This window comes from Notechis scutatus, chromosome 9 (assembly GCF_049901735.1).
Source record: "Notechis scutatus isolate UNSWTSFEM ecotype Mainland chromosome 9, rNotScu1.2, whole genome shotgun sequence".
NCBI lineage: Eukaryota > Metazoa > Chordata > Lepidosauria > Squamata > Elapidae > Notechis > Notechis scutatus.
The window spans coordinates 4,570,432-4,590,660 of NC_142017.1; the positions used below are offsets into that span (position 1 = coordinate 4,570,432).

The following is a 20,229-nucleotide window of genomic DNA, read 5'->3' on the forward strand; positions in this document are numbered from 1 at the left end:
TCCCCCAAAAAGAAGTGTGATTGAACGAGCTCCTCTCTAGTTCTTTCCCCACCTCGCCGATGTGACCTGATATGCCAACTTCAGAGACGATTGATGGTTTTTGTTTTTTTTTGACCCCACTTCCTTGCAAAAGGTCAGGGCCGAGCCTGCCTCTTGCAGGAATGTGGCTCTTACCGCCCCCGTGAATCTTCCTAACTAAACGGCTGTAATTATCATTCCCCTGAGCAGCATCAAGTGTTATTTAACAGCCAGTAGCCCTTCTCATTGCGACCTGTCTTTCAAATAAATAAACGAATAAATGAATAAACGAATAAACGAATAAACGAATGAATGAATGAATGAATGAATGAATGAATGAATGAATGAATGAATGAATGAATGAATCTGGCGACTCAAGGGACCCGGCAATCTATTACGAAAAGAGTTGCTCCGACCCCCATTAGCCAGAGTGGCAGAAGAAACTTTGAACTAGACAACAACGACCCAACGGCACCAAAGGAAGGAAGGATTGCAGCCCAATGTTAGCTCTGAACAGGCAAAAGGAGGAAACCACCCACCTCTTAATTAACAGGAAGCCACTTCTAAGTCTCTTTGCATGCTTCATAAACCAGGGGTGTGCTAAACCAGGGGTTGTCCAACCTTGGCAACTTTTAAGACTTGTGGACTTTAACTCCCAGAATTCCCCCAGCCAAAATTTAAATTCTCTGCAGGCAGGACAAGAAGGTAACAGATGGACAGTCGATCAATCAGAATAGAGGGACCTTGGAGGTCTTGTAGTCCACCCCCCTCTGTTCAAGCAGGAGACCCTATAGTCCAATTTGAGACAGGTGGTTGTCCAGTCCCTTCTTAAAAACCTCCAGTGATGAAGCACCCACAATGTCTAGAGGGAAGCTGTTCCACTGGTTCATTAATTCTTCTCACTGTTAAGGAGTATCTCTTCAATCCCAGGTTGCTTCTCTCCTTGATTAGTTTCCCTTCATTGTTTCTTGTCTTGCCTTCTGGGGCTTTGGGAAACAAGTCGGCCCTTCCTCCTCCTCCTCCTCCCCTTCTCCTCCTCCTCCTCCTCCTTCTTCTTCTTCTTCTGTCTTCATCAAAGACAGATCCAGCCTAAAAATTTCCTAACATTGAGAACAATCTATCCCTGGAACAACTTGCCTTCAGATGTTAGGAGTGCTCCATTGTGAAGGTTTTTAAGAAGAGATGGAGCAGCCATTTGTCCAGAATGGTCTCCTGTTTGAGCAGGGGGTTGGACTAGAAGACCTCCAAGCTCCCTTCCAATTCCATATTCTATTCTATTCTATTCTATTCTATTCTATTCTATTCTATTCTATTCTATTCTATTCTATTCTTGTTCTATTCTGTTCTGTTCTATTCTATTCCCATTCCCTATTCTAATTCCCATTCCCAATTTATTCTAATTCTCTATTCATTTATTCTATTGTATTCCCATTCCCTATTCTATTCTATTCCCTATTCCTATTTATTAATTTATTCTATTCCCATTCTTTATTCTAATTCCCATTCCCTATTCTATTCTCATTCCCAATTTATCATTCTCTCCTATCTATTCTAATTCCCATTCCCAATTTATTCTAATTCCTATCATATTCCCATTCTATCATTCCATTATTTCTATCATTCCTATTATATTATTCCAATTTTATTATTCATTTTTTATTCATTCATTCTATTTATAATCTTTCCAATTTATTCTAATTCCTTATTCTATTCTATTGTAATTCCCTATTCTATTCTATTCCCATTCCCTATTCTATTCCCATTCCCTATTCTATTCTATTCCCATTCCCTATTCTAATTCCCATTCCCAATTTATTCTAATTCCTTATTCTATTCTATTGTAATTCCCTATTCTATTCTATTCCCATTCCCTATTCTATTCTATTCTATTCTATTCTATTCTATTCTATTCTATTCTATTCTATTCTATTCCCATTCCCATTCCCATTCCCATTCCCATTCCCAATTCTATTCTAATTCTAATTCTCCCTAAAGGCAAAATAAGCGGTTTCCCTTGCCAACTTTCCTACCTTCAGAACCGTGAGCCGATTTCATTTCTGCCGACAATTACTCAGGGCTAATGCAAAGTACAACTATCAGTCCGATTTGAGGATTGTGAGAGGGGAACAAAGGACCTTTTGCTTTGAACCTTGACATTTGTTTGGCTCCTCTGTTTAATCAAGAGCTTTTTGTGGAACTGATGAATATTGTCTAAAGGCAAGTGCAGACAGGCAAACAGATCTGTATCTTCAGTAATCCATTTAGCTTGACACATGCATGTGTGTGGGGGAGGGGGGGAAGTGGGATGACTGATTTCCCTACCATTTTGTCCAGCAACAATGATAAAAAAAAAAATTGAAGGTGGTCTAAGTCCAGAAACAGGATTTTGCTAAAGGTATTGTCATGCCCTTGGTAGAGTTGGACTCTGAGGGAGAGAAGGAATAGCTGACCGGGAGTCGAGGCTCCGGAGGTTGTGGAGGAGGCTGGGGAAGGGCAGAGGCTGGCTGGGCAGCCAGAGGAGGAACCAGGCCCATCCTCCCTTCATCCTAGGACATGCAGGGAGGAACAGAGAAGGAAACAACTTGGCTTACGAGAGAGGAAGTGGCCATAATCCCCCTCATTAGTTGCAGCTGGGGAGAATAGTATATAAGAAGACGGTTACAACACAGCGTTGCCAGAAGCAAAGTGTGTTTTATTTTGGGCTGAGATTATCTTGGCTGGCGTCCTTCCAACAGACTGTGCCTTGTTATCTCCTTGAAGTTGGTAATTACACATCCTGGTCTGTCGTGGAAATTTCTTCATTGCAGTTTGTTTTTTTTTTTTTTATTTCACCTCTATCTGCTCATTAAGTTCAGACTGTATTGCTTTCTTTTAAAGACTATTTTTGAGTACGTTTTATCTCCAGCTGAGAATTATTGAACAATGGGGCCAAGTTGGAGGCATTACAGGACATTTATTTACGTTTTGTGTGTTACACAAGTCATTTGTTACGTTTGTGTGTTACACAAGTCATCACAGGTACCCACTGCAATTCAGTAATATGATCGGAAAGGAGGACTCCTTCTCCATCTGATCCTGGTTCTCCTTATGGAAGATTCAGATTTCATCAGCAAAGACATGCGGCATACAATGACCATGGTTTGGTAGAGTCCCAATTGCATCATCGATGCGCTTTCTGTGCAGCCCACCCTCTGTGACTGACAAAATCCTGTTTGTGGTTGCTCAGGGGGGAGAGAACAATTACGGGAAATCTTCTCCTAGCTACCTACTCCCAATGAAGATCACAATCAGGTGTGACCAGTATTTGCTGGGTCAAAATATAATTTCATTGATCTCAGAAGGTGATTTAATTAGAAAGCAGAATAATAGAGCCGGATGGGACTTTGGAGGTCTTCTAATTCAACCCCGTGTTCAAGCAGAATAATACGATCCCTGATTTCTTGGGTGACTCGATGGTGTTTCTTTGTCATGCAACCGAAGACCAAAACATCATTAAATATCGGTAAACATCAATAAAACAGGGCATCAGTTGGTCCTTTATTTCTCATGACCTATTTGAAATGCTCCTTGGTGTGGATATTGCTTGAGTTTCTAGCTCCAAAACAGATTCCAGATAATCTACCTTTCTTTTTTTTAAAAAAAACAACAACAGTTTATTAGTTTTTACAGTTAAAAACAACCAACAATACATACACAAATAAACGAGAGAGAAAAAAGAAGAAAGAAAAGAAAGAAAAGATTGAAAAGAAAGAAAAAAAAGGAAGAAAAGTTAAAAGCATTCTTATTTTTACAGTTTGCAAGATCTTTTTTCATAGCCTTTGATTTATGTCATATACACACACCTATTCTATACATATATCGCTATCTCATTATTATAGGTTAATACTTTCCTCTTATGCCTTATGGGATTTAATTTATCTTTGATCAATCCAATTATACCAACAATTCCAACTATCATAATATAGTGAAGTATCTTTGTTTTTTAGTGCCAAAGTCAGTTTGTCCATTTCTGCACATTTTGAAATTTTATCAATAATCACTTCATCTGGTGGAATTTGACAATTTGGAAGAAAATACGGAAAAAACATTACATAAAAATACCAACATGGATTTCAACAATGGAGGCGATGATTCACCCAAACAATCTGGAAATTACTAAATTGATTAAATATAAAGACTTATTGGACCCACAAGGAAATTTGAAATCGAGGCAGGAAATCCAGGACCAGGGACAAAAAATTGATCAATGGGTTTACCTTCAGATTCAAAGTAGGTACAAACAAGACAAGAAAGAATTTGGAATTAACAACAAACTTCAACAATTAGATAAAATTTTATTAGGACCGGACAAAAAAAACATAACAAAATTTTACAATTATTTACTAGAAATAGAATTAGAAGAAGAAATTGTAAAAGGGAATATGATTGCGTGGAGTCAGAACGTAGGACGTAGTATTACACTAGCGGAATGGGAAAAAGTTTGGGGCAGGAATAATAAGATCACAAAATCGGTAGCATACAAGGAAAATCTTTATAAAATGTTTTATAGATGGCATCTCCCTCCTTCGAGACTAGCGAAGATGCACCCCAACATGAGTCCGTATTGTTGGAAATGCAAGAAAAAAGAAGGGACCTTTTTCCATATGTGGTGGACATGTACAGAAACCCAAAATTACTGGAAGAAAATCAAAACTTGGTTGGAAGAAATTACAAAAGAGCAGATCGAATATAAACCAGAGTCCTTCCTACTAGGGATCCTTGACAAACAAATTTCCAAAAAAGCTAAATACATAACAATACACATCTTAACCGCGGCCAGATTAGCCTTCGCTCAATATTGGATAATCTACCTTTCATAATCCTGCTCCAAAAATGTCTTTTTTGATTGATCAAAAATGTTTGTAGCTCAGGATTGAATAAAACATGTGCAAGAAAACAACAAAAGCTCAGAGAGCACCAAGAACTCCAGAGTCCTCCTCCTCCTCCTCCTTTCTGCAGACCCCCTCCCTCCTAGCACTGCTGATGTTACCTAGTTGGGTCATGAAATGTCTTCAAGAAAACAACCAAGCTCAGAGAACACCAAGGAACCCTTTTTGATTTGTTCCTCAACTGACCATGCTACCGAATATTAAATCTACAATTAATCAACAGACTTCTTTGCTTTCATTGGTCTTCTTTGGTGCTTCTTAGCAAAGGGACTCCCAACTCCAGTTTCTGATAAAGCTTTTCTAATCTTCCAGCATTGTCTGTAGTTCAAATATTATATCCTCGAGATCGAAAGGTAATGGCATGCTGGGGTCATTGCCCTCCCAGTAAGGCTGGCATTTCGGTTTCTCATCATCCGGTAAGTTTTCTGAAAGTGGGGAATGGCACCTAAAATGAAAAAAAAAAAGATTGGAAATTAGTTACCGGAAGCAGTTCAAGATTTAATTTTTTAAGACGCAACCTCAGGAAATCACACTAAATGCACTGAACGAATTGGCGCTAGGCAGAAATTTTATTTTGCAGGTTTTTCTTTGCAGACTGGAACATATTCAGTTTGACGGAAAAGAAATCATTTTCACTTGTTTTGATTATTTTTTCCTCCAAAGAGGAATCAGGTGTAATTGTGGACAGACACACAGTTCTTAGATATTAGAAACTCGAAAGGATAAAGTCAGTGTTCAAATTTCAGTATCTAATTGTCCATTCTGTGGTTTGTAAATTGTAACTGCTTGCCTCTTATTCGTAATTTAAGAGAGACTTCAAGGTCCATATATTTAAAAAAAAAACCATAAAACCAGCAACATTCTTTGTCGTCTCGCAACAAGAAAATAAATTCAAAAAATTTAGCATTTTTAAAACACTCTGTGACTGAGAGGGGGGAAAAAAAAGAATAAAGGCCCTTTTGCAAAAGAAACTTTGCAAATAACGGAAAGCGAGGTTTCAGAAGTGTGTTGGAAAGAGAAACAGACATCATATATTAGATTCAGACTTAATCATGCTTAGACTCCCTTAAATCAATTAGACCAGAATATCCAACTTAGTTTTCATTGATGTCAAAGGATACATTTTATTGGGATATCTTTTATTGTCTGATTAATATGAAAGCTGTTTCCTTCTCCTGAAGAGCAGCTCATTCACAAAGAAAATTCAACCTACCCGCATTTTCATGGCAAATCATTTCTTCATGTCTTATCTGGAGTGTTTGCTTCCTACCGGCAGTTTGTAGTTTTTGCATTATTACGAGATTATTGAGGGAGATTAAACCAAATTTATCGAGCTAAGGTCACAGGGTAGATTAAATAATATTGCAGGAGGTGGCTTGTAAATCTGAGAGATTGGCAAAAGGGAAGAGGAAAGGGTGGGGGCCTGGCTGGTTGCAGAAGAAGGGTAATAATTTCTTCTGATGAATAGATGGGCAAAACTCAGAGCAAAATTAAATTAAGAGGTTAGCGGTCGCTACGTTCTCAGAGGAACCCTTTGAATTACACTGTTTCTTATTAAAGAGGATCTTCATCAGCAGGTCTGGAGCTTAATTATCATAAGCAACTGAATCCGTGCAGGGAGATTTTATGACTGGTAAACCTACCCATCTCAAAAGATTATGTAGTAATAAAGGCTGCCATTTAATTCTCCTTGTACTAGTGAATTTGTAGCCATTTAATGTTTCCCATCTTAGGGTGGTTTTTTTTTTTACCGCTGTGTGTTTTAATTTGCCAACTGCTGGCTCATTATCTGATGCTTAAGAAAGCATGCAAAGTTGAAGACAGATTTGGTTATTTGTAATAGGAGAAGAAAGACAGTTGAAAGATAATCTTCAAAAAACACCCTTTTTCTAGGTAGCTTTGTTTGCGGTTTTAAAGGGGAAAAGCGATTCTTCCGAAGTTTAGGGTATGGTGAGTTATTGGTACGGATTTAAAAGGGGAAAAAATAGTTGGGGGAGACCTTTGTAAAGCTGGGGCTTGGGACATGGGTGGAAATAATGTTCATCTAGAGATTGTTTTTAATCTAGATCTAGATTAAATTTACTGCCACTTTCTGCAATCCAGCCTTGTCCAGTTTTATCCTTTTAAAAATTCAATGCCGCTTTCTATGGCTGTAGAGTTAGGCTGCTTTGAATTGAGTTGATGTCCTGCTTTTCATTAGAAGCTAAAAATTCTGGATTATTCCACCCAGCTTCAACTGGCCCGAGAGTCATGTAGGCTGAGACTGATATCAGAAGTTGTCTGATGTAGCTGTGGGTGGACAGCTTACATACAAGCAACACCCCACAGTTGGGATAAACCCAGTTACGATCGAGGCAAGTTGTCCAGATATTTGAGGGCTCAACCCTCAATTCAAGGGGAAGGGACTTTCTTCTAACGTTCTTCTGAAAACATCTCTTAATCTGTACAATACATTTGTCTCCATGTTATGTATAGGAGACAATATGGGAGATCTTTTGATTAACAGTAAAGGGAAATATTTGTAGGTCAGAGAGCTTTCCTTGCAGATGTTTCATTAGCCAAACTAGGTAACATGACCAGTTCTCATCTAGCACTGACCACTAACACTGATGATGTGACTTAGTTTGGGTGTCAACTCATAAAACATTTTCTATGCCCGTTTTATAGTTGCCAACAGAAGGGGGGAAGGAGTTTCAAAGAACAGTGCATCAGTTTGGAAGTGAAAGTAGATTCCATGCGTACCTTGCAAAGATTATACTAACGGAATGGAGCTTCTGCCTCACAAAACTCCAATTGGAGAACATGATTGATGACTCTTGGCTATGGATGTGTTTCATTGGGAAATATGAATTATGATACACCCAGAGGGGTGGGGGGGAAACCAGGCTCAGGGGTGACAGTGTCTCAGAATCGGCTGCGTCCAGGTCATGCCAATATGTAGCTCCTAATGAATTATTTGAAGCTTTTTGAAGTTTCATGAAGCTCATGATTTAATTAGGTCAATTGCTGGAATCCTGACATTTGGTATGAAACATCTGCAAGAAAACAACCAGGCTCAGAAAGCATCAAAGACCCCTCAGATCTTTTGAGTTTTAGTGTTCCTCAGAGTAGAAATGCCATTTCGATCAATAATCCACTTCCCACTTGCACTAAAGCCCCCCCCCCCCAAATCCCTTTCCAACCCTTAGCATCCTTCATCGTTGGCCACAAATTTGACGTTCCTCAGAGTAGGGATCCAGTAACATCTGGAGAGGCATTCATATACTGGGATGTTTTAATCTCTTCCTTTACACTGACCTGAGGAAGCTTCTTGGAAGAGAAAACCCAAGGAAGCCCAATTGCCTTTGGGACAACCATGACCTGGATGGTTGAGGGCCTCCATAGATACTCTTCTATTACACTTCTTATCATTTTTTTTCCATATCGCGATATTTGATGTGTTTAGGTTCTTACTAGCGATGATGTTTAATTGGTACCCCTATCCCAGCCTCCAATTAAGACAGGCAATTAAGTTAGTGATGACATTTTGTACATTTCACATGTATGGAAAATTGATTGCCATTGCTCCATGGCAATATTACAAGAATATTTAAAATTACGCCATAACAGTACCATAGAGTAGAACACCATCAAAATGAATGAACGTTAATTCAGTACTCAGCCTCGGTGTTCTGATCAAGGCTTCCCGAGACAGTAATTAAGCACACTTAGTTAAAACAACTTTTGTTTTATTTCAATGCTGGGAATTATTTTCATTCCCAGCCCGTAATGGGTCCCAAACAGTCCCTTGAGATAAGCACCCACCTTTATCTCCTTTGAATTGCTGCCAACAATTAAAGTGCCAAATGAATCATAAAAAAACAACCGAAGGACAAAGTCCACACAGAGCTTCAAGGTTTAATCCAAACAGAGAGAACGGCTTTGCTTCCTGAAAAGATTTCTCTATCTTTGCCTGTCCTTTATACCTTATGGGAGGGGCAATCAACTCCAAGCCTTACTCCCGAGTCGCCCCTTTTGTCTCAGCTGCTCTTGCCTTCTAGCAGCTCTGTGCAGACGCGCACTGGGAACAGGCTCCCCTTGTTCCTCTGCCTTGCTGTTGCCAGACTCCAGGGGCTCCGAAGGCAGCACCCCACTCCCAGATGGTCCTGGCCCCATCTCTGCATCGGACTCAGGACCCTCGTCCGAATCCTCCCCAGACTCCTGGACTGGTCCCCGTTCTTCCCCACTGTCTGATTCTGCTGCTGTCTGCACAGGCTGCCAGGGAACCACAACACTCAGCTCCAAAGGGCCACATCTACAAAAGGCTACCATTGTGCCCAAACTAACACAAAGCAGAATTCCACATCTTCATTTGCAACCAAAGAGTTCAGGGACTGGCCCTGACAATTAACCGATTAATGCTTTCAGCACCCTTCAGATGATTAATGGGCATGATCGCTTGGCCACGTTTGACCCTTGAGAAAAGGATGAAACAAAACCTATCCAAAAGTGGACACCATTTCTCCTGGGGATTATTGATGACGGAGGAACACCGAGGGGACACTGTGTGTCAAGTTCACACCCATGTTGGAAAGCGGTTAATTACGGCTCTACCTTCTCATGCACTCAATCCCTGGTTGCATTACAGCACAAGGACAGTATGAACACATCACATTCCTATATATCTTCTCCACTTCCGGCTGTGATAATAGCATCTGTTAACATGCATTAAGTACCATAAAGTAGCACATCACTTCATAAATAATAAGATTAACCGACCTTGGGGTCCTGAATAGAAAGAGGAAAAAAAAAGAATAATGTGTTTCAATGTTCTCATTATTTATTTAAAATACAAATGAAAGGAACACAAGTTACCTTTTTTTTTTTTTTTTTTGTCTTTGGGGGAGAATCCTCTTATCATAAATATTAAATTGCGCCTTTGATAAAAAGCGTGTCATGTTGAAAAAAGCGGGGATTTGTCGCGCGAGGAGACCTCAAGGTAGCTTCTGAGTTTCCTGGTCCCAACCTCTGTGATAACCCTGGCTTGGAGACTTCTCCCCTCTCTTCACCTTACTAAAAAATGGATGTCATTAATATTCAATAAAAGTTGAAGCCAATTGCAAGCTCTGGCAAGGCACTTAATTCAGGTTTTTTCCCCCCTTAGTTACGTCTCTCGCTGTGTCTCTTCCCTCCTCCCTGTTTGTTACTCCAGGTGAAGCATTGCAAGGCAAAGGTTTTCTACATACATTAGCATATTTGGGCAAGTCTTAAGTTCTTCAGGCAGCAGAGGTTTGGTGAATGTTAATAAGAACAAAGGACTTTTCAAGGATGACCCTATTGGGCGAGTTGACATTCAGCGAAACTCAAATTGGAAGCAAGGGTGGGCTTCTGTTGTGGTTAGCTGGCAGCAGGTGTGGACGGCTGAGGAGAGTGAGGACTCAGATGAGGGGCCAGGACCATTAAAGGAGTAGACTGCTGCCTTCAGAGATTGTGGGGGCTGGCAGCAGCAATGAGGAGGTTCCCGAGGAGCCTGTGCCAAGTGCGCGTGAGCGCAGGGCTGCTTATAGGAAAGAGCAGCTACAACAGCACATGCGACTCGGGAGTAAGGCTGCAAGGTAATGGCCCCTCCTTCAAGAAGATAAAAGCCAGCTGTGAAACGAACGTACTTTGCAGAAGGCAAAAACATTTTGAAACTCCAGCCTCGTGGACATTCCAGTATCCTGAGTTTGTATTTGAAGATTCTTATTTTGCAAATTATTTCTTGTCTGTTATCTTTTGGCAAGTCTCGCACAGTTTGGCAAGGCTTGTGCTTATCACAGCTAATTATTTTGCAGAAGCACTAAAAGTTTTCTGTTCCCTTTGGATTGTGTTTGATTTGTTGGAAAAGGGCGTGGGTCAGAAAAGCTTCAAAAATTTTAGCAATCAGTTTTTCACACACACCGGGGTCCAGAGGCTTTCCTCGAGACTCCGGGAGGGCAAAAACGCTTCCCTGTGCTCCGGAGGTACTCTGGAGGCCTTCCAGAACCTCTGAGAGGTCCGCTTTTCACCCTCCCTGAGCCTCCGTGCAGGCCCTGTACTTACCTGGGATCCAAAACGGACCACGTGGCGACTCCTGGGAGGAGTGGGGTGGGCGGAGCCAGCCAGGGGTGGGATTTGCCGGTTCGCCGATCTGGCCATAAACTGGCCATAAAATTAGCTATGGGTTCGCCCGAACTGGGGCGAAATGGTAGCAGCCCATCCCTGATTGGAAGGGACCTTGGAGGTCATCTAGCCCAACCCCCTGCTTGAGCAAGAGACCCTATAACATTCCAGACAAATGGTTATCCAGTCCCCAGGATTAAAAATAAAACACACTTGGAAGGACATTTTAAGGGTAATGCTGTTATATCTCAGTTTTCCCCAGAACGAAAGACGATCCAAAATATAATCAATAGGACCAAGGCCAAACTAGATTATGAGTCAGGTATAAGTTTAAAAAAAATCAAATTAAGGAGTTACTTTTCCACCCGTAATTTTATCGCCTTAATAATTTGTTCTTTTATAACGTTAAAAATTACCAATTCCATTTTTGGAAGGAATCCAGAAGTTCCATCAAAGGTTTTTCATGCGAGATCTGATCCTTCACTATGCTACCATATTTAACTAATAGCCTGTAATAGATCCATCCTTCTCAGGAATGTATTGAAGGAAAGGTCCCTAAGTTCATTATCCAGTACGCAAAACAGTATATTCTTATACCTATCTTGAGTTGATAACTCATAAATTTTACTATAGTACATGTTTCAAGTCCTTAGAAAATAGATCAAGGAGAGACACGCCTACCTATTTATCAGCAATTCATCATGTGCAATTTGATGTATGTCTTTCTCTCATAGCGTTCATTTGATTTTCCCCAAGAGAAAGAAAACAGCAATTTGTTTAGAGCGTTGACCATAAATTTAAAAAATATTACTTTTCATATCATTTCAATTATATTAAATATTGATTATATTTTTTTTAAAAAAAGCAAGTTACTCCAAGCGTGCATTAATCCACTTTGGAGATGCCGAGTAGTTTAGAAGAAAATCCCACTACCACCACCCTGTTTTCGTATTGTTCATTTTTTATCTAATTCTTCGTTAATTTTAATGTTTTCATTCTTAATGCTGAAAGTTTTCAGTGTTTTAGACTGTTATTATTATTTTATATTGTTGTAAGCCTGCTGGAGTCACCTGAGAGGAAGACGGGCAGCATATAAATTAAATAAATAAATCCATTACACTTGTAAACCTATGAAGAATGGTTTCAGGAATTGGGTATGTCTAATCTGGCGAAAAGAAGAACCAGGGGAGACATCATAGCAGTGTTCAAATATTTGAGGGGGCTGCCCCAAAGAAGAGAGGGGTCAACCTATTTTCCAAAGCACCAGAAGGCAAGACAAGAAACTCATCAAGGAGAGAAGCAACCTAGAACTAAGGAGAAATTTCATAACAGTGAGAACAATTAACCAGTGGAACAGCTTGCCACCAGAAGTTGTGGGTGCTTCAACAATGGAGGCTTTTAAGAAGAGACTGGACAGCCATTTGTCTGAAATGGTATAGGATCTCCTTGTCAAACAGCGGGGTTGGACTACGTGATCTTCAAGGTCCCTTCCAACTATGTTATTCTATGTTGTACCAAGATGTTGCCCAATTTAGTGGCAAGAATTGGATGCACTACGCCAGATTAGAGAAATTATACATTAATTTTTTAAAAAAAAACCCTTTATGGAAATAAAAAAAAGACTTGGTCTGACTATATTGTGTTTTTCCCTGTTTCAGAAATATTTCGATCATAAAACAATTGATTCTTGTTTCCATTTGTTAAACAAATCTGTTCAACTGACCACGTCAAGAACCTTCATGGGGCTACTTCAGCTAAACCAAGCTATTTATTCTTCTGGAGTCCCAAGGAGACGCTTCCAACCCTCTTATTTTCTGGGTTGTTACACATACATTTGATGATTGGATCTATCAAGTATGGTGGGAAACATTGGGCACGATACTAAAGTTAACCACTTTAGCTAAAGTGTGTGTTAATTATGGGTATGCCAGCAGTCAATAAAAGGTTAATGCAAAAGTCAGAGGGATAAATTTATTTCAGCAATGCTTCAGTCAGACTAACATTATGCTTGGTGTTTTTAATCAATAGGTTTTATACTAATGTGCTAACCATTTATTTTAAAACACTCTGCTTTCTCCCTTTCTTGACTAAGATCTACAGCTGTTTGGGGGAGAAAGCAAAAGACACACACACACACACACACACACACACACACAAGCACACACAAGCACACACACACACAAGAATTCCTGTTGACAAATAGCACTCAATGCAGGTTTTTGATTTCTAGCTTTGGCCTACTCCAGAAATAAGCTGAAATTTGTTGAAAACGTGAAGTGAGAGAATGGCAAACGACAGGAACCAGAAACTGGAGCATTGTTTCTCTAAGAAAAGGCAAAATAAATAATCAAATAAAACAGACAAAGATAGAGTGTAGTCAAGGATTATCAATACAATGCAGAAAACATCAATAAAGAGGTAGACTTCCATCATGGCTGGATTTGAGATCAGCCAAAATAGGCATCAGATGGTAAAAAGTTCCTGTTTCCTTTGGGCTGGAAAACATACACACACAAACACACACATACTTTTTTTTTTCCAATCCAAAGGAAATACATTACATATAAATTCTAAGTAGTGGCAGCTGTTTCTCTATCAGGGTGCAAAGAGAAAATATCTGCTGCAAACTCTGCTTGGGAATTAGGAAGAGCATCGGACCGAGCAAATGCTCAGCTCTATCCAGTCTACTCCAAATTAAAGGATTACAGCATCGTAAAAAGAGAGTTTATATAATAAGAGAAATATTCTGCCATGTAATAAGCTGAGTGGTGCCCACTGTCCCATTAACAACTCAACAATTGACGATAAATCTACTTTTTGTGCTTCTCTTTGCACCAACCTGTTTGCTGGTCATACGACATGTCAACAAGTGACAATTTATAGCAACCAGTTAAGGTTAAACGGACTCTGGAGTAACCAGTCAAAAGAGTAGTTTTATAATCTGGGTCTATTTGTCACTTTGTCAGTGACATCACCGTAGTGATGGATGACCCACCTCGACAAGCCATTTGGACTTTCGTGACCTCTGAGCTCGGTCACACGATAAGGTCACCTGAAGCTCGCTTCGCTCCTGTCCGATGACAAGCAACAATATGCGGATCAAATGGCTCAGGTGATTATACGTTTCATGTCTGAGGTGACCCAATGAAAAAGCCGGAGGCGATGGCCGTGTGGGTGTTCCACAGTGGCACTGTGCAAAAAGCTGTAGAACAAACTTAGAGACGGGCCCAAAGAAAAGGATATGATTTCAAAGGAAGGCAACATATTTGTCCTATCCCACCGGATTCAGTGTTCTTTCTCAGCATCATGTTCTGACCAAGGCTTCCCGAGACCGTAATTAAGCACACACTTAGTTAAAACAACTCTTGTTTTATTTCAATGCTGGGAATTATGTTCATTCCCAGCCTGTAATGAGTCCCAAACAGTCCCTCGAGATAAGCACCCACCTTTCTTTCCTTTGAATTGCTGCCAACTACTAAAGTGCCAAATGAACTGTAAAAAAAACAACAAAGTACAAGGTCCACACAGAGCTTCAAGGTTTAATCTGAATAGAGCGAACAACTTTGCTTCCTGCAAAGGTTTCCCTACCTTTGCACTTCCTTTATAGCTTAGGGGAGGGGCAATCAACTCCAAGCCTTACTCTTGAGTCACCCCCTTTGTCTTAACTGTTCTAGCCTTCTAGCAGCTCTGTGCACAAGCGTACTGGGAACAGGCTCCCCTTGTTCCTCTGCCTCGCTGCTGCCAGATTCAGGAGGCTCTGGAGTCAGCTCCCCACTCTCAGATGGTCCTGGCCCCATCCCTGCATCCGACTCAGGACCCTCGTCCGAGTCCTCTTCAGACTCCTGGACTGGTCCCCGTTCTTTCCCACTGTCCGATTCTGCTGCTGTCTGCACAGGATGCCGGCGAACCACAACACATCAGTGAACAAAACATTAGACAGAAAAGTGTCTCCATGAATGGGATTTCAACATATGCTTTTCCTTTGGAGAAACAGAGTAGAGTAGAGTAGAGTAGAGTAGAGTAGAGTAGAGTAGAGTAGAGTAGAGTAGAGTAGAGTAGAGTAGAGTAGAACAGAATATAACAAGAGTTGGGAGGGACCTAGGAGGTCTTCTATTCCAATCCCCCCTACCCAAGGCAGGCATGCTGTCCCAGAAGAATGGCTCCTTATACCATCCCAGAAGAATGGCTCTCCAATCTTTTCTTGAAAAGCGCTGATGACGGAGTACTCACAATTCCAGGAGGCAAGTGGTTCCATTGATTAATTATTCTCTGTTTAATCAATGGATCAATCCATTTCCTATCAGGAATTCTTTATTTCTAAGTCGATTCTTCCTTATTGTATACCTCCAGACCCCAGAAAGACCATGCATCCACGCAGCAGGGCTATTTATTTCATTTTGCAAAGCGCAATTCAATATTTTTTATATATATATAAAAAAGACACCATGAAATTGAAGCTGGCCTGGAAACAAATTTAGATATTTGTATTCCAAAAAAACAAAACAAAACCGGCCTGCAAAACCCTAGTTGCTTTTTCTGTACTGGACCCCCAAAAAGAAGAAAGCAATTGTCTTAACAATTGTGGGATAGAGCTTCAGTCCCGATCAACTCATGCTGCTAAATGCTGTGGCATTTACAGAAACATGTTCACTTTGGATGAGAACTCAAAACTTTCTATCAAAAGCCATCACAGAAATTTAAGCCGTTTCCACTCACAGAATTCAACAATTACGCCTCCTGGATGAATAAATTTGCAACGTCTGTAGGAAAGTGTTATACATATGCATTCACACACCTGTCTTTGTATATCACAGTAAGGTATTCTTACTTACAAATGATATTGGATGTAGTAGGAGAAAATTTTAAATTTCCATAAGACTTCATATTCTTTTACTACCCCGTGGACCTACTGATCACATAGGATTCAAAATATTCATTCCAAAATATTATCCTCTAAGCTACATCATCTGATTCAGATTCTTGTGACAAAATACAAGAGTAGCTGAACTGCCAATCCAATATGTACACCAGCTGACAAGACTATTTCCATTCAGATGATATGTGATTCTCCACTGTTTTTCCTCATTTTATCTATTCAGGAATTCCCCCCCTCTCTTTCCCTCCCTCCCTCCCTCCCTCGTTCCCTCTATCCATCCATCCACCTTCTCTTTATCTACAATCTCTCTCTCTTTCTCAAGAGCTCTGGTGGCACAGTGGTTAGAATGCTATATTGCAGGCTAATTCTGCCAACTGCCAGTAGTTCGATTCTCTCCAGCTCAAGGCTGACTCAGCCTTCTATCCGTCCAAGATCGGTAAAATGAGGACCTAGGTTGTTGGGAGCTGGCTCTTTAAACCACTTAGAGAGGACTGTAAAAGTACTATGAAGCGATATGTAAGTCTTCTTATAGCAACTTGCTTCTGACAGCAATAGCACTTAGACTTATATATCACTTTACAGAACTTTTACAGTCCTCTCTAAAATGAATACATCCCTGTTTCCAGAAGAAGCCATGCCTAATCCACCCAGGATGTCTAGTTCAGCAGTTAAAAGAGTTGATAGACACAGCGGAAAGCCCTGTTAGTCTGTTTGAGGGACACGTGCTTCCCTTTGTCAAGATGTCCACCATCTGCAGAACTTCATCATCTGGGATCCACCAAGCCTTCTCCTTTCCCCGCGTCGTTTGCCCGTAGGTATTTCCGCCCGTGAAAGAAATGTAACTTTAATTTCATCTGACTTCAATTGTGTTCAAATTACAGCCAGAAAGGAAGCAGACAACAAGCTGTAAATATTTAAAGAGACAGAAAATCATTGGGAATCGTGCCTTTATGAATATTTGATGACAAAAGGTTAGATCTGCTGCTGGTAAATTACCAGAAATTATGTCCGTCATGTGACTCTGTCAGCAAAGGTTAATACAAATAGGTTTAGATTTAGATGAGATGACAACGGGGATTAAAATATATATATATATTTGTCCTGTCTTCACCGCAATTACTTCCACTTCCAACACTCCATGCCCCATTTTTAATGTAACACAGTTTATTGTTAGGATCGTGGCAGCCGAGTTGCACTTCCCAAAGAAATCATTTGTCTGCGCAAAATATTGTGGCGTCCCTTTTCACTTCGGCTAATCTAATCTAATTGTTCACTTCTGGATGGGAAGTCGTAGCCTCCTCATTTCCTCAGGGCTTCTAATTCCAAACTGTTTTCAAACCATTGTGATAAAGCCATGCCAATCAAGGGAGAGGAGTTACTTTAAAAATATAATGTTTACTGGCTTCAGAAAAATAATGCTCAATGGAATCATTTGTGTACTGATCAAGTCCACAGAGATAGCAACAGAATAGCAGAAGAGCTGGAAGGGAACTTGGAGGTCTTCTAGTCCAACCCCCTAGGGACCAGTTCCACGGAAAGAGGTTTTTCACCAGAGGAGACCTAGTTTCACATGCTGCCTGCATCCTGCAGATGGGGCTTTGCTCGATTGCATGGCCTGGTTTCTGGCCCAGTGCTGATCAATGGACTGGGCGTACAGGATCCTTGTCCTACACCATTTCCAGTCTCTTCTTAAAAACCTCCAGTGATGGAGCATTTACAACTTCTGGAGGCAAGTTGTTCCACTGATTAATTGTTCTAACTGGCAGGAAATCCCTTCCTAGTTCCGGGTTGCTTCTCTCCTTCATTAGTTCCCATCCATTGCTTCCTTCAGGTGCTTCCTTCAGGTGCTTTGGAGAATAGGTTGACCCTCTCTTCTTTGTGGCAGCTTCTCGGTGAATCACATGACATTGAATCCAGCTTCTCCCTTGCTGGGACTCAACATGCAATCCTCATAAATACTTGCAGGTTGCCAAGTGTCTGAATTTTGATCGGCCACTGTGGGAATGTTACGTAGGGTCTCCTATCCGATGAATACCACCAACTCGTACATTAAAATCAGACGAGAAAAATGTGTATCACACACGTGCGTATCTGCATTTGTGTTTACATGCGCGAAGGTCTGTGTATTATACACATCTACCTGCATCTGTATGTTATGTGTGTGTGTCTATGAGTGATTGAGTGAATGAATGAACGATGATAGATTGGATTAGACACGCCTGGAGCCATCCAAGGGCCTTGAGTGGCCTGCTGAGATTTGATTCTCAGCTCCAGACTTAACTTCTGCACACTTAGTGCCACATGGAAAGAAGCCATTTAAAACATCGGGGAGCCTGGCTGGATGATCAGATCAACTGATCAATACCCCTGTCCAAAAGCATCAGGGACGCCCCATCAGAAGTGCAGGGAAGCACCAAATGTTTGGGGACCTCTGCCGATCCATTACCTTTGAACTATCTGCTTCCAGACAGACCCACGAGACCCCTGGCCTTTTCTGCCTTCGTTCTTCCACCTAACTGATTTCCAGCCAAGTGCCTGAATCAAATGTACCCCTTCAGAGGAAGCTCTGACCTACAGAGAAGGAAGGGGATAAACAGAGAGGTAGAAAAAGAGATAGAACTCCAGAGCTACAACTAGACTCACTGAAGCATGGATAGAAGAAGATATTTGTAGCTCAGGGCTGAAATGAAGGATCCTGGGTGCTCTCAGAGCGTGGTTGTTTTCTTGCAGTCTTCATTACTTTCAGTGAAGCATTAAGTTGCAGGGTTTCAGGTATATCTTCTAGCCAGCCTGAGACCATCATCATGTGTCCTCTGACATCTACTGGGCTCGTGTTAATCTTAACAGCGCACTCAACAGCATGAGACCCAATGGAATACAAATGGGTTCTTCGTGTAACAGCTGACTCACCGAGATTTGAGTTACCGGAAAAGTAACTCTTCCACTCTGGGATATACACTTGGTGCTCCCAAATGGCGTTGGACGACAAATTCCAACTTGCTGGATTTAATGCTCTAAAAAGAAACTCAGGGTTGTCTCGTTCCAATTGAAGTTAACTCTGAAAGACAGATGGATGAAGCCTTCTAGGTTCCAAAAAAAAATAAAAAAAAATTCAGTATCCATTAGGGAGACCAAAGAAAAGGAGGAAGAAGGATTACACTCTAAGTAGAGATGCAATGTGTTGGATTGGACCATTGTTGCATGGAGTTGCTCTTATGGGCGTTTTTTTCATGGAAAGAAGGTCAGGTGCAACCTGTTTTTTGAGGAAACATCACTTGAAGCAAATGTAAGACACAGGGAACATGGGTTGATTATGATTTTTGGTTTTAAGTGCCTGGTTTGAGGAAAAATGACAAACAGAGGCTGGGATGACAAATATGGAAAACGTTCTCTCAGATGTACAAACCTCCTACGGACAATCGAAAACAGGCTAAAGAGGATAAAATGGTCTTGAGGGATTCATGACTGGATTCTTGGCAAGAAGAGACCAAAAGGGAATTGACAACATTTCCATCTGTCAATTACAAAAGGCCACATTGCTTGGATCTGTATGCATACTACGCCAATACATTAGGACATCCGAAGTTCTCGGGGAGAATTTGATGAACATGAAGGCCAATACCAGCTAAAGAACTGGCAGTTGTGATTAAAGGCATGGAGACCAAAACATATGAAGAATGGTTGCAGGAACTGGGTGTGATGACCCAGGGTGTGGCACAAAGGCAACATAGTCAGATAATCAGTAGGAGTCCCTTTATTAGCTCCAACTTTGCCCCAATGTCTTGGTTACTCAGGAACAGCCTTTGGCTGAAGAGAATCAAGTCCAAAATGGGGTCAACAAAAACTGTAACTATAAGTCCAATCAAGGCAAAATGAGGTAATTAGTCCAGCAGGGCAAGAGAAGGAATTCCAGATGGCAGTAATTCAACATGGTTGGGAGGATGCCAGGAACACAGATAACTAAAGTTAACACAAGATAAACTCACATTTGCTCCAGCAGATGCCACGCTCAGCATGCATCTCTTTTAAACTCTTTTCCCAGGTGTGACTAATGAAGGAAATCAGGGCCCTTTCCTCCCCCATAAGCCACACAACCCACGTTGCTCTCTTCTGTGGGCCCTAGGATGAAGAGGGGTGGGCCTGGGTCTTCCTCTGAACTCCCTCTCCTTTGTTCTACCTCCCCCTGCTCTACCCAGTCGGACTTTGCCCTCCCCAGTTTCCTCCATAGCCAATGGAGCCACACTCCCACTCCCTGTCAGCTGTTCATCTTCCTCCTTGGATTCAGAC

The 20,229-nt window shown here is 41.0% G+C and overlaps 1 protein-coding gene across 3 annotated transcripts in view; it reads right to left on the minus strand.

The window, feature by feature from the left end:
* Positions 1–3,537: 3,537 nt before the first annotated feature.
* The window catches only part of FTO (FTO alpha-ketoglutarate dependent dioxygenase), a 172,819-nt gene continuing 156,127 nt past the window's right edge, over positions 3,538–20,229 (minus strand). For 2 of the 3 annotated variants that reach the window (XM_087971453.1, XM_087971452.1), the window contains one exon: positions 5,090–5,391. In XM_087971453.1, coding sequence (XP_087827579.1) covers positions 5,247–5,391 — 145 coding nt within the window. In that variant the 3' untranslated portion in view covers positions 5,090–5,246. Of the gene's footprint in view, positions 3,641–4,868; positions 5,392–20,229 lie in introns of those variants that run through there. The other variant, XR_015750616.1, reaches the window with a different exon arrangement.